Genomic DNA, 11269 nt, shown 5'->3' on the forward strand with positions numbered 1-11269 from the left:
CCTTTGGCCCAGGGCGCGATCCTGGAGACCCGGGATCGAGTCCCACGTCGGGCTCCCGGTGCATGGAGCCTGCTTCTCCCTCTGCCTATGTCTCTGCCATTCTCTCTCTCTCTCTGTGTGACTATCATAAATAAAAAAATAAAATTTAAAAAAAATGCTAAGTTAAATAAGTCAATCAGAGAAAGACAAATACTATACAATTTCAGTCATATGTGGAATTTAAGAAACAAAACAAAGAGACAAACCAAAAAACAGATTCACATACAGAGAACAAACTGGTGGTTGCCAGAGGGGAAGCAGGTGGGAAGATGGGTGAAATACATAAAGAGGATTAAGAATACACTTATTGGGGCAGCCCAGGTGGCTCAGCGGTTTAGCGCCGCCTTTAGCCCAGGGCGTGATCCTGGAGACCCAGGATCCAGTCCTGCATGGAACCTGCTTCTCCCTCTGCCTGTGTCTCTGCCTCTGTCTCTCTCTCTGAGTCTCTCATGAATAAATAAAATCTTAAAAAAAAAAAAAAAAAAAGAATACACTTATTGGGATGAGCACTGAGAATTGTACAGAGTTGTTGAATCATTATACTGTATTTCTGAAACCAATATAACACTGTATGTTAATTCTACTTTAATTTTTGAAAAAACAATTATGCTAAGTGAAAGAAACCAGTAACAAGTTATTATTCCATTTATATGAAATGTCTAGAATAGACAAATTCACAGAGACAGAGAGTAGATTAGTGGTTTCCAAGGGGATGAGAGATAGAGAAATGAAAAATGACTCCAATAGGTAGGATAATGAAATGTTTTCCAACTCTTTTCTAGGGTAATGAAATGTTCTAAAATTAAATAGTGGTGATAGTTGTACAACTCTGTGATTATACTAAAAACCAATAAATTGTACATTTTATTTTTTTCCCTTCCTCTAAATTGTACATTTTTAAAGGCTGAATTTGAAGGTATCTGAATGCTATTTCAATAAAGGTATTATAAAATATTATATATGTGATTTCATTTACATGTGGAATCTAAAAAAGCCAAATGCATGGAAGCACAAAACAGAAAAGTGACTGCCAGGGGCTAGGGGATGGGGAAAAATGAGACATCGGTCAAAGAGTGTAAACTTCCAGTAGAATATCATAGTGACTATAGTTAATGATACTGTATCATATATTTCAAAGTTGCTATGAGAGTAAATTTTAAATGTTCTCACCATAACCACAACAAAATGGTAATTATGTGAAGTGATGAATGTGTTAACTAGCTTTATTGTGGTAAACATTTCACAATATATACATGTGTCAAATGATCACCCTTAACACCTTAAACTTATGCAATGCTATGCGTCAATTATGTCTCAATAAAGCTGGAGAAAAAAAGACATACTATATGGTACTATTTATATAAAGGTCAAAAACAGCCAGGATTAATTTATGATATTAAAAGTAAGAGAGTGGCTAATTTTAGGTGGGAGACAGGAGGTAATGAATGGGAGGAGGCACAAGGTGACAGCAATGTTTTATTTCTTTGGTAATGATCACTTTGTGATTCTTCATAGAGCTATACAATTATGATCTATGCACTTTTCTGTACATAATTTTAAGATTTTTTAAAAAAGAAACATGGTTTTTATTTTTAAAAATTTTACTTGACAATATACTAAGACACTTTAAAATAAAAAAAAAAATAGACGTTTAGGGGCAACTGTGTGGTTCAGTCAGTTAAGCATATACCTTGGGCTCAGGTCATGATCCTAGGGTCCTAGAATCGAGTCTCACATCAGGCTCCCTGCTCAACAGGGAGTCTGCTTCTCTCTATACCTCTAACCCCTGCTTGTGATCTCTCTCTAATAAATCTCTAAAAGAAAAAACAGATATTCTCAAGGACAATATTCATTGCAACAACAGGAAAAAATAACTATTTTTAATATGAAAGGATAAATTAACTGTAATAGATATTAGCAATAATGAGCTTCACTAAAGATCTAAGTTAAAAACAAAGGGGAAAATGAACAGAGTTTGTGTCAGATGATATCGGCTCAACATTTCTCCATGTCCACGTAGACATTATTTAGAAATCTCATGGAGATCTTATGAGAAAGGAGAGAAATTGTGGAAAGTGCCTCCCTCACACATAAAATAAACACTAAATGTCTATCAAATGTTTATTTACTTCCCTTCATGCCAACTCTTTCCATCAACTCAATAACCCATACTGTTTCTAAAAATGTGGGTACATTTTCCACTTCTCAGGACGTCCTTCATTCCAACTTCTACTTTATTTGGCCTCAAGTCACTCATTCTAACACCAAACTTGAGGCTCATCCAATCCTACTACCATCTAAGTCTTCTATAACAGAATTTTCTTGCCTTCCCACTGCAGCACAGATCAACCTAAAAGACATAAATCCTACTTTTACCCACAATAATTAAACTTGCTAAATATATCCCAGACATTTCTTCTTTTTTATATAGCTATGATATGTAAATCATTCAGATTTGTCTGCAAAATAATTTTTAAAGCTATTTAGAGAGTTTTACCAACAATGGACTTTTAAAGTCTGAACTACATTTCATTATTGGAAATAAATATTAACTATCACTTCTCTTTTTTCTTTAATACTTTATTAGCTTTAAATTTTCGGCCTAAAAGATTCTAGTTAAAGATGAACCTTTATAGGGACGCCAGGGTGACTTAGTGGCTGAACATTCAGCTCAGGGTGGGATGCCAGGATCTGTGATCAAGTCCCGCACTGAGCTCCTTGCAGGAAGCCTGCTTCTCCCACTGCCTAAGTCTCTGCCTTTCTCTCTCTGTAACTCTCATGAATAAATAAATAAAATCATTTTTTTTTAAATGAACCTTTATAAATTAAATTTTTTGTGTTTTCACAAGTCACATATTTAATAAAGAAATTAAATGTTGAGACTTTAGTACCAAGGAGCCCCTTTTCTTCTAGTCACGAAAAGGTAAAGGTTCATTGTAGCTCAAAGCCAACAGCTATTCTTTCAGGCAGGGACTTCAGAAGAAAATGTAAAGAAAAAGAATGCCACACATTAATATTAGCACTTAAGGCCAACAGAAAGGGATGAATGGTGAAAACGGATACAAAATAATACTTACAGCCTCAAACTGCAAATGGCTATCCTTTAAGAAATTTCGAATTTTGTCTTTGGGTAAAATACTGAATCGAAATCGAAGAAGATCCATTTCTTGTTGAATGAACCAGCGTCTAAGATCCTCACTGAAATGGAGACAGGGAAATGGTAAGTATAAATGAAAAGCCCAATGGTTATTTTAAAAGCCCACTGACGGGATCCCTGGGTGGCTCAGTGGTTTGGCGCCTGCCTTTGGCCCAGGGCATGATCCTGAAGTCCTGGGATTGAGTCCCACATCGGGCTCCCTGCATGGAGTCTGCTTCTCCCTCTGCCTGTGTCTCTGCCTCTCTCTCTCTCTCTCTCTGTGTCTCTCATGAATACATAAAATCTTAAAAAAAAAAAAAAAAAAAGCTCAGATTATTAAATCCAAAAAATTTTTATGAAATAAAATTCACACACAAGCAAGATGCCAACAGACAGAAGTTAAAGGCATACAAGTCCTCTATTATGATAAAGAGTATAGCCACATACCACAATCTTCCAGGGATGTGCTTAACATGAGGAAGGATATTATGAATATAAAATTAAAAGAATTAAATACAGAATACCTTGAGCCTAGCTGATCATCAAATAATATAAAAGAAAATAGGGGATCCCTGGGTGGCGCAGCGGTTTGGCGCCTGCCTTTGGCCCAGGGCGCGATCCTGGAGACCCGGGATCGAATCCCACGTCGGGCTCCCGGTGCATGGAGCCTGCTTCTCCCTCTGCCTATGTCTCTGCCTCTCTCTCTCTCTCTCTCTCTCTCTGTGTGAGTATCATAAATAAATAAAAATTTAAAAAAAAAAAAAAAAGAAAATAGTTCAGCATTTAAGTGCAAAATAGTCATTTACATCAGAATATAGGGTATTCATTCTTTCAGTCTAAGGTGGTTTCACCAATGCCAACTAAACACCAAATTTTTTAAAGATAACTTGATCTCTGAATAGGTTATGATCAGAGCAACTCTGAAAGTAAACTTTGCTTACAGCTTTATAGTTTATAATTCCACAAAATTTAATATGTGCAAGTATACCTCAAATTTTTAAAAGCCAACATACAAACATATTAATTCATAAAATACATAATGGACATTATTGTCACAAAAAAACTACACTACTGCATGTAAAATACGATTTAGTTTTTTTTCCAAAGTGACTTTCAGAGATTGTCAGCAATTCATTTACTGCATAAATTACGTAAACTGCACATATGTTTTTACAAAAGAAAAACTCCAACCAAACATGGTCAATAATTTCTCAGTTATTATCTTGTGATAATAAACAATTTCAGGATTCTCATTTGATAAGCCTACTAATAGAAAGAAAGAGGAAAAAAAACTTAAAATAAGTATGTTATGCAGCCAAAATTAATACAGAAAAAGAACACAAAGTTTAAAAAAAAAAAAAAAAAGGCAACTAATTCCTTCTCCCTCTGGGTGGCACTATATTGTAACAAACCAACTAGCAAAGGAAAATATCTTAATCTAATAGGCACTAGCCCATACATCTCAACTCCTAAAAATCTGTACCAAATACAAGGGTATGTTTGAGTCATTCTTTTTTTTTCTTTTAAGATTTCAATTATTTATTTGAGAGAGAGAGACACACACAGAAATTGAGCATGAGCACAAGCAGGGGGAGTAGCAGGCAGAGGGAAAAACTAGACTCCCCACTGAGCAGGGAGCCCAATGTGGAACTGGATCCCAGCACCCTGAGATCATGACCTGAGCCAAAGGTAGACGCTCAATTGACTGAGCCACCCAGGCATCCCCGAGTCTTTATTTCTTATAAATAGTGACACTTTTTTTGTTTTCTGGGAAAATAGAAATGCCCTCCAATTCTTACTGAATTCCCCTCCAATTTCAAATCCCAAAGGAAGAAGCTGTCCCATGAAGCTAACAAGTGTTTCAACAGGTAAATTTTACAACAGAATTTTTTTCAATATTTTTCAGTAAACAACTGGCTTCAAACAATTCACTATAGCAGTGTTCAACTCATGAATCGCCAGTTTCTGATGTTATTCTGGGTTTTTCTATGGTCAGTACAATATATGTCAGCTTCCCATGTACCAATTTATAACCCAAGATATCAGATTCGACTATGAGACTGTAAACGTGTACTCACGACTGGCAATAAGCAAGGCGTAAAATGAAGTGAGAAATATGATCTTTTCTTCGTGGTTCATATTCATCTTCTAAGCTTTCCTTAAGAATAATGGCACATGAATAAAATAAATGCATTAGAATGGTAACAAGTATATAAAGAAATAGAGATAGCATAAGCCAGTGGTAAAGTAAAAGTTTCAAAAACAAATTTCATAAATATGCCCTCCAAGGTAATTACCATTTTACTTGTTAGCCATTAAGTGAAAATGAAAACTGAACTGATCTCAACAAAACCCCCTGGGTTTGGACTCTACTCTTTTCTTCCTATCAACCCCTCTCTTAACTTCCTTTCTTACCCAGCCTATACCCAGGTTTCTCATCTCTTCAAACACCCCTTGCATCAACCTTCAACTGCTTTCATTTAACCATCTGGCAAAAACCTAGATTCTAAATAAATCTACCACTACACTCTACAGATCTATTCCCAAAATACTGAGAACCTCTGGGGGAATAAAATACACAATTACTGAGAATTTGGAATATTAAAAATTCATAACCTCTAACATGTACTGGACTTTTACAAGCACCAAGTGCTTATTTAAGTTCAACACAGTAAGAGTGAGCAGTCTTGAGCACTTACGAGGTACCAGGCACTATTATAACCATTTTTAATCTTATTAACCCATTTAATCCTTTAAAAAAAAAAACCTGAGGTAAGTACTACTATATCCCTATTTTAAAGATGAGGAAACTGAGGCACAGGGATGTTATATAATTTTTCCAGGGTCACAATGCTTATAAGCAATAGAAAAGGGTTTTGACACATAATCATCTTTCCTCACTCTTAGAAAAGCTGTTTCAGTCTTCAATTGTTGAGCTAAGCTCCCTACCACACCACCTTCCTGTTCTCTCTCAACAGATAACTTCATCTAGTTTACAGAAAATAAAGGCCACCGGGCCAACTTCTTCAGCTCGCAGCTCCTGCATCCACACTGTACTAGTGTCCCTTCCATCTCTGTGGACAAAAGATCTCTCCCTCCTCCTACATCAGCTAATCCCTAAACCTAAGCCATGCAATCCACCTGCTCTTGCCTCCTAAGTATCTTGATTTATCAAATGCTCTCTCAAATTATCTTCAAATTCTGCTCCTCTTCTCTCTCTTCTAGGTTCTTTTCTCTCTTCATCATTCAGTTTATAAGCATGTTCAAGTATCTCCCATCATGTTTGTATGCCTTCTCTTTTCCCTATAAATTCTTCTATATTCAGATCTATTTCTCCTCTCTTTTCAGCTAGCCATCTTACAAGAGTACATATTCCGTACCCACCTCTCTCCTCCAAACACTGCCATCATTTTGGCTTCTGCCTCCATCTACAAGGCTCCATCAAGCTGATAAATCCAATGGTTTCTGTACCATTCATCTTACATGGTCCTAAGCTTCTGAAATATGTAGTTAAAGGTACCACCATCATGGAAACAAAATGTCCACATTTGAATCTTGGCTCTGCCACTTATCGCCCTATAAGCCTGGGTCAGTTACGTAGCTTATCAGTAACTCCATTCTCTTATCTATAAAATAGTGGTGACAATTGTACCTGCCTCATAAGACTATTAACTGGATTACATGGGTTAATATATGTAATATGCTTAGAATGAACTCTGGGATACAATAAGTAGAATATGAATGCTTCCTCTTGTTATTCCTATGGTATTGGTATTTTTATCACGATCATTATGATGTCAGCTCCAGCCCTTCTTGGCTACCATGACACTATCATCCCTGCTGATCTACCTCTCTGGCAATTCCTTCTCAATCTCCTTCCTAGACTCCCCCAAATCTACTTCACTTCAAATATTGGTATTCTTCACATCCTGTCCATCATCATCTTCTCACTCAAATATTTTCCTCCTCCTGATACCAACCTTCCTCTTTAATCTATATTCCCACTCCAGGTGTCTCCTAAATCTAACCTGCACGTATACCCAACTATCCACTAAGCATTTCCACGAGCACCTCCAATTCATGTTTAGAACTCAACATCTTCCTTCTAAGACTTGCTTCTCCTTCTGTATATATCACCTCTCAAACTACTATCACCTTCCACCTACTTGTCCTAACCAAAACCTGGGAGTCATTCCTAATTCTCCTCTCCCTTCTCCCTGCAATGTCACTAGAATCTGTTCATTTGACCTTCATAATATCTCTTAATATCAGTCCTCTTCTCCCCATTCAATTCACTCTCATTATTTCCAGGTTACCTGTTTTTCCTCCTACCAGATATGGCCCATTCAATCTGCTGTTGGCAGTCATCTTCCTAAAATAAAAATCTGATCACATCTATCAGATTCAGTTCCAGCACTAGCTAGAACTGGGATGTCTTCCCAAACCTCCCCAATGTGAGCTGGGTAATCCTCTGTGCTCTTGAAGTTCCTAGAGCACATATCTATCGGCATCCCTCATGTTGTGGTGCACAGGGTACATATGGCAATGTCTACAGATATCTACTGGACAGAAGCCAGAGACACTACTGAGCATCTCCCTGCACCAAGGAATTATCAGGCCCAAATGTCAATAATCCCAAGGTCGAGAAACCCTGCTGTATTATGATCATCTGACTACATGTCAATCACCCCTAGTGGGCTGCAGATATATCTTCAGGCAGAGTCTATGCTATATTAGTCTTTTTTAAAGCCCTGGGCCTAATCCAAGATCTTTTCCACAACCAAGACTCACTACAGAAATATATACAAACTGAAGAACATTTCTTTCCCGCTTTTACTTACTCTGAAGGAAAACTTGAGCCTTCTGATCTCATTCTCCAACTTACTTTGGTATGGCTCAATTCCTTTCACATAGCTTACACCAAGATTTTCAACTGCTTTTAGCACTAGAAAATATTATAAAAACAGAAGAGAAAATGTATGAATGCAAGGTAATTTTTAAAAACTAGGTCCCAAGACAAATGAATGGCAATTCCATAATTACTTGTTTTTAAAAGATGACAAGTTGTAACACCTTTATTTTCTGTAAGTACATTATACAAATTACATAAATTTATAAGAAGATAATCTCCATCCATATGCAGAAAATATCCATGTCCCATAACATAATCTAATACCAGGGATTCTCAAGCAGAGGGAGAGGGATGGGGGATAATTACTCTGGTACTGAGCCACCACTGTCAAGGAATTCATGTGTGCTGGCATGAAAAAAAAATTAAACAACTTTGTTTGCATCCCTAACGTTGTTTGTCAGTTTGCTTCACTGACTCAGCATAGACTCCTCAGAAAAAATAGCCCTTCCTTTACTGATGAAGTAGAGAAGAAGACACAATAGTAAAGAAGCAAAGCCCTCCCATGTACTAAATGAACTGCCCTGAACAGAGGCACGTATCTTTCAAAGGTTTCCAAAGTACCTTTTCAATCCTTCCTCAGAAGAATTCTACTTCCATCAATATGAAAAGCATTTTGATAATTCAACAATGAAAAACATCTAAAATGAATCCTGAACATAAACCCATGCCCCACAGGTACATCATAATGGTATCCCAAACTAAACTAATTCTCTTCCCTTCAGTCCTACTCCTCTTCCTGCCATCCCATCTCCACTAGCACAGGTTCTAAGCACCACCATTCCCAACTGGAATTTCAGCCACTCCCACCTGCCCCTCCACTCCTCACATCCAAATAATCACCAACTCCTCTCAGGAACACCTCCTCAGTATCCTGTAAATCACTCCCTTCCTATTCCTGATACCATTACTGCCTTAATTCAGGCCCTCATCATCTCACCCCATAAATGCCAAACTCAAAGGGCACTTTTCAATCATCATCTTAATCTATGAAGCATCTGACACTGCTAAGCTTCCTAAAACCCCTTTCTCTCCTGTCTTCACTCTTTCACTCCACAGGCACTGAGTGCTCTCTTTCTGTATTAGCAGGTGCCACTCTACTCCTCTAAAAGTGACTAATATTAGCTCACTTTACCTTCTGATTTTCCCACCAGGATATCCTGGAACATAACTCAGAAGACACTGCTATTACTTCTGCTTCAGTTCATGCCCAGCTTCTTTCTTTCTTACACTAGCACAGAGGATAAGCAGGCCAGCAGTACAAGTGCCACATCCTCCTTACACACCAATATTACACCATTAGCTTGGCACAAAATGCCCTTGGTTATCCATTCTTCTCCACCTATCCTGAACTTGTCACTGTTCCCTCAAATATAACATTCTCTCATGCCTCCAAGCCCATTATCTCAGCTTGAAAAAAATCTTTTACTTTTCTTTTGAGAAATTTCTACTCTTCCTTCCAAGTCCAGACTACATTTTAACTTTTTTTTTCATTTCAACTTCTCTAAGCAGTCTTAATCACTCTCACCTGTTTCAAGAACACTACTATTTACCTCTAGTAAGACATTTAAAATACTAAGTTATGATTATTACGTTGGATGTCTGTATCTATGTACTAGAATACAGCTTCAACAAATATGAGAATTACATTATTCATCTGAAAATCCCCACCCAACCTAGGGTATAGTGCCACTCAATAAACATACACTGTGCAGTAAATAAAAAGCAAGCCCTCAATAAATATTTCTTGAATTAACTGAAGGAAATAAATTACCCTCATTCATTCCACAAAAAGTGTAAGTGAAGTTCTCAAGAACATATAAACGCTAATTCAAATATCACTCACATTTAACTCTATCGATAGCCAAGCTTTCAAACTCAATCAAAGATATGTTTTCAGAAGGCGGCTCCAAGTAAAACTGAAGGCTGTGAGGGTAGGAAGCCTTCCGTTGGTCACCTCCCAACCTCAGTTTTTTGCGCATTCCCCCTGAAAACTGCATCTCATTCCCCTGGAAGGAAACATAAAATGGTTAAAATGATGGCAAGTGGGGTTGACCACAAAAAAAAGTGCAAAAAGAAACTTCACATATACAGGAAAAAAAAAAAAAAAACTAAAGGTCATGCATAAAATGTTAACAGTGATTATCCCTGGGTAATCTGTCTTTCTGCCTTTTCCAGATTTTCTACACCGGACCTGACACAGTTCCGTAATGAGAGTGGGAGGAGGTGTACGCAGGTGGTAGCCATAACTTGCGGCGACAGCAAAGTCAGGCCATGTTACCTGTTCACTGCAAGTCTATGTGCCACCGCCCTTAGATCTCTGCGGTCCCGAGAGTTAAGGTGGGATTTAACACGGGTCGCAATCCTGAATGTGGAAGAAAGCGCGGCAGGTTCTGGCTTGCAGAGACTGAATGGACCGGGCCCAGTTACTTCCTACCTCAGAACCCTGGGAAACAGAACACGTCTAATCCAGTCTTTCCGGGCTTGTAGGAAAGCATCCACAAGCCCCTTATAAAAACTACCCGCCTCCATCCTAACCGAGCCCTTCTCAGGCGCAGCTTCTCTCCCCTCCACTCGCTGGCACCTGTGTCTGCCCCCAACCTACCAACACCCAGTACCTTCACCCCACCATGTCATCCTTCGGCTCTCACCGCCCGCAAAGTGCTCTCCCTTCTTTCCCCACTTGGAAGCCTCAACACCAAGATTACTGTCCGTCCTAGAGCCGCAGGAGATCCTCTTACCTGCAATCACACCAAATACGAAAACACACAAACCCCAACAGCCGCTTTCTTCAGATGGCGGGAGAGTTCGTATGGGACCGGAAACGGAAGTGACGAAACTACAGCGTCCCTCCGCACGTCCCGCCCACCCAGCGCGCGCCCTGCGCATGCTCCGTGCGGGGGCTCCCGGGTTCCCGGGGGCTTTCAGCCCTCTTTGCCCGCTTAGAATTTCTTAAACTCGGTGGTTTGTGTTTCCAGATTGCAAGCTGTACCTCCTGTATGTGCCACCGGGAGCTTTTGACGAGTGACACTGGGAAGGCTAGCGGTGGAAATTCCCACGCTCCCAAGAGCCGGGCGCCTTAACCCTCCGGGTAGGGTAGACTGATCGCTCTGGAGCTGGAGGAGGATGCCGCAATAGGCGGTGGCTGAGCTCCCTTCTCACCTACTGGGGGGCTCTGTTTTCCC

The 11269-nt window shown here is 39.0% G+C and overlaps 1 protein-coding gene across 4 annotated transcripts in view; it reads right to left on the reverse strand.

The window, feature by feature from the left end:
- The window catches only part of PRIM2 (DNA primase subunit 2), a 308059-nt gene extending 297160 nt beyond the window's left edge, over positions 1-10899 (reverse strand). For 2 of the 4 annotated variants that reach the window (XM_041722454.1, XM_041722461.1), the window contains exons 1-5: positions 10826-10899; positions 9931-10093; positions 8017-8120; positions 5254-5333; positions 3117-3237 (exon numbers count right to left, since the gene is read on the reverse strand). In XM_041722454.1, coding sequence (XP_041578388.1) covers positions 3117-3237; positions 5254-5333; positions 8017-8120; positions 9931-10084 — 459 coding nt within the window. In that variant the 5' untranslated portion in view covers positions 10085-10093; positions 10826-10899. Of the gene's footprint in view, positions 1-1785; positions 2390-2409; positions 3013-3116; positions 3238-5253; positions 5334-8016; positions 8121-9930; positions 10094-10825 lie in introns of those variants that run through there. The other 2 variants (XM_041722465.1, XM_041722468.1) reach the window with 2 other exon arrangements.
- Positions 10900-11269: the final 370 nt, after the last annotated feature.

This window comes from Vulpes lagopus, chromosome 1, assembly GCF_018345385.1.
Source record: "Vulpes lagopus strain Blue_001 chromosome 1, ASM1834538v1, whole genome shotgun sequence".
NCBI lineage: Eukaryota > Metazoa > Chordata > Mammalia > Carnivora > Canidae > Vulpes > Vulpes lagopus.